Source organism: Portunus trituberculatus, chromosome 47 (genome assembly GCF_017591435.1).
Source record: "Portunus trituberculatus isolate SZX2019 chromosome 47, ASM1759143v1, whole genome shotgun sequence".
NCBI classification, from domain to species: Eukaryota; Metazoa; Arthropoda; class Malacostraca; order Decapoda; family Portunidae; genus Portunus; species Portunus trituberculatus.
Window position 1 is genome coordinate 19,814,754 of NC_059301.1, and position 3,738 is coordinate 19,818,491.

The window sequence follows — 3,738 nt, forward strand, 5'->3', positions numbered from 1 at the left end:
ATAAGAAAAACTAAGGTTCCAATCCCCAAACAATAGAAAGTGAAGTATTGTCCAAAATTCGAGAAGTGAATGTTAAATTGTACACAAAGAATGCGGAATAGAAAATTAATAAATAAACACCTTCTTTATTGAGCTTTCTTAATTCTTAGTCTCAATTTAACCCTTCCAATATTGGGACACATTTTTACCTTGAGATTTGTACACGATAAGACCATTTCATTTACACTAGGAAGGATCTATGGAGGTTCGAAGATTAATGGCCACAGTCTTCACTATTTAATCCCCCACATGAGTTTCTGAAGCTATATAAAATCACTAAATAGTAAATATAATGAATATGGAAACACGTCATAGTACTAAAGGGGTTATGAATATGGACTAATAAACTGCACTGAAACTCAAACACAGATGACCTCGCTTGGTGCACTATAGTTTTGTGTTGGCGACTCCCTTGCGTTGCCTCCAAGCTCCCTCGTGACATGAATCTGATAACTGCCTCGCTACACTTGACATAACAGAGGGAACGCGAGACACACAATAGGCAATAGTGTTGACCCTTACGAGGCTGTTTGTGATAAGCTATACTATAATATGACTTGGTGATGTAGCATATTAAAGGTGAGTCCTAAAATGAAGGAAAGGAATCATAAAAAGAAATGTCTACTCTATTTGTATTTTTTTACTTTTCTTCTTCTTGCATCAATTCTGAGCACAAAAAACGATGGAAGCAGTTTTTTTTTATAAGCATCTACCAAAGAAGAGGATAAAAAAAAAAGAGATTTTGCAATTTTTAGCTTAGAATTGCATTTAGGACAATATTATTCCTCAGAGTGGTGAGTGATTAGGAAAGGAAGTGACAAATAGCAGCGAATACGGTGAAGAAAAGAGAATCACGACATCGCAACGTTAACAAATGAGACAGAGCTTCATAATTCACCGTAGCTTGAGTTTGAATATTCCTCCCAGCGATGAATACGTAATAGCAACACTAACACTTTATCGCACCCACAGATACCTAACGACTTGCCTGTGCACATTAAGGGCGGCCCCGTGGACATGATCCTTTTGTACATCACGGGTTTCATCTGCACAGTGGGCGTGATTGACTGCTTCCGCGTCTACTACCAGCTGGCATACCCCAAGAAATAAGGTATCATCCACCACCACCACCGCCTGCAGCACCAACACTACCACTGCCTGCGTACTGCGATGCTGCTCAAGATCAAGACTCGTGATTAGGAAAGGTGGTAAGGAAACGTAAAGTGAAACAGAGACGTGTATTGCTATGGTCATAAACTCATGCATGTATAGTGAAGCATGTGGACTATTATATTTTCTTAAGTTTTAAAAGGGGACGATGCATTTATTTGGTACTCCTGCTTCGGTTAGTTTCCATACCACTTTTCCCACTGTGTGATTGCAAACTGAAGGAAGAAGGGATATTTAATGGATACTATCAATTGACTTACTACTGAAAACTGAAACGTCCATTGATTCATTATGTGGGTTTACAGAGAGCCATCCTCATGTACGCTGTTGTTGTTTTGATTAGTGTTTCATAATTTTCTTTTATAACACCACCATTTATTGAAACACTCCTTATTTAACATCTTATACTTAACCAAGGACCAATACCACATTGCAACACCTTCATGTACTTAAACAAACACCTTAATAGAATCATTTAACACCATGCACTAATTAAGTAAACACCAACACCAACACAAAACCACAGTCTAACACATAAACGCACCTCAACACCACTCTAAAACCACAAACACCACCTCTACAAGACTTTTCTGCACCATTAAGTAAATCACACGTCCTGAACCAATCACACACACACACACACACACACACACACACACACACACACACACATTAGCTATCGTCATTACCATCATAGCACCTCGAAAAACGAAAACAAAAAAAAACACCCTCAGTCTTAAAATTTTTACTTCCATTGGGTGCTCGTCGTGTCGTGTCGTGTCGTGAGCACTAGCTATTCTTTTCTCCCACACAGATGAAACGTCTTTTAGTTCAAGCACTTTTGCATGACGTGAAGGGAACATTTGGGTAGTTTGATTGGTTATATTTGTACCCAGCTCAGTCTTTTTTTTCCTTTATCTCTTTTCCATCCATCTTGCCTCCTTGTAAAAGCTAAGACAGGGATACAGAATTTCAGTTCTTTACTTTTTTTTCTGTAATGAGGTGTTATGAAGTGATCAGGGTGTGATGTACGGACACGGTGCTCTTAAGTGATGTATGGAAGTGCTTTGTGTTGGAGTGGCTTTGGAGAAGGAGTAGGAAAAGGTGGAGAAAAGCAAAGGAGGAGGGATTTGAGTAAGAGGAGGAGAAACAAAAATACAAAACGAAGACTTGATAACAATAACTAGATCACACAAACAATCACTACTACTACTACTACTACTACTACTACTACTACTACTACTACTGCTATTATTACCACTACTACTAATACTAATACTGCTTCTACTACTACTACTACTACCACCATCACTGCTGCTACTACTACAACTACTACTACTACTACTACTTCTACTACTACTACTTCTACTACTACTACTATTACTTCAACAACAACACCAACTACAACACCAACTACAAAACCAAACAAAAAACAAGACACAACGAATCATTCACCTCCCGTTAAGCGTAGTCACCCATAAATACGCTAGCGTTTTCTTCTACACACCCAGAACAAAAGTACTGTAACAATAACATCAAATTTACCGTCCATAACATAACATAACCTACGTATATAGTGTTCATAGTAATAGATAAATGTGGTGATTGCTTGTAAACACACACGTATATACAAAACTAGTATGTTCTTCATTTCTATCTATCTATCTATCAGTGTTCCATTCTCTCAACAAAAAGGATACAGGAAAAAGAAAAACGTATGGGTATTCTCTTTTCTCAATTCAACTTACCTATCTACTGTATTCCATTCCCTTTATCTATGCATTTCTTCATGTACGTACCTATCTATACATATTTACACCATTCCACGCAGTCAAACCCTACAGTACGTACGTAAACAGTGTCTCGGTGCTAGCAGAGATGAGTGGGTTGTAAATACGAGTCAGATGTATAGAGTCCAACATTAGCGCTGTGATGGTGTCTGTCTGTGCTTTCAATGTATTGCTCCAGCTGAGATCCCTACCGACTCCCTCTCTCTCTCTTCCTCTCTCACCTGTCTCGTCACATTCACGCGGTACTAATGAGTCTCGAGTGTGAGTGAGCTGGTGAAATGGAATGACAGGAGAGATGGGTTCATTCCTGCGCAATACTAGAGGAAAATAAATAATGGCAATACGTGAATGTGTGTGTTTTTTCAGCTTCCTGGTTGATAAAGATAGATGGATATACGGACAGACAGATAGAAAAATGTAACAAGGTAGGTAGATAGATAGATAGATAGATAAATAGATAGATAGATAGATAAATAGACAGATAGATAGATAAATAGATAGATAGATAGATAGATAGATACCTGAATTCATTTTGTCCAGAAAGTATAAAGATTAGGAAAAGGAAAAGGAGGAGGAGGAGTAGGAGGTTAAGGGGAGGTGGAGGAGGAGAACAACAACAGTAAGAAAAATAAGGACGACAACATCAATAGCAAAAACAACAACAACAACAACAACAACAACAACAACAACAACAACAACAACAACAACAACAACAACAACAACAACAACAACAACAACA

General features: G+C 38.1%; 1 protein-coding gene across 2 annotated transcripts in view; it reads left to right on the forward strand.

Annotated features, from left to right (window-relative positions):
* Nucleotides 1-3,348, forward strand: part of LOC123520661 (cytochrome c oxidase subunit 7A1, mitochondrial-like) — a 7,340-nt gene extending 3,992 nt beyond the window's left edge. For both annotated transcript variants that reach the window (XM_045283164.1, XM_045283165.1), the window contains one exon: nt 1,012-3,348. In XM_045283164.1, coding sequence (XP_045139099.1) covers nt 1,012-1,149 — 138 coding nt within the window. In that variant the 3' untranslated portion in view covers nt 1,150-3,348. The remainder of the gene's footprint in view (nt 1-1,011) is intronic.
* Nucleotides 3,349-3,738: the final 390 nt, after the last annotated feature.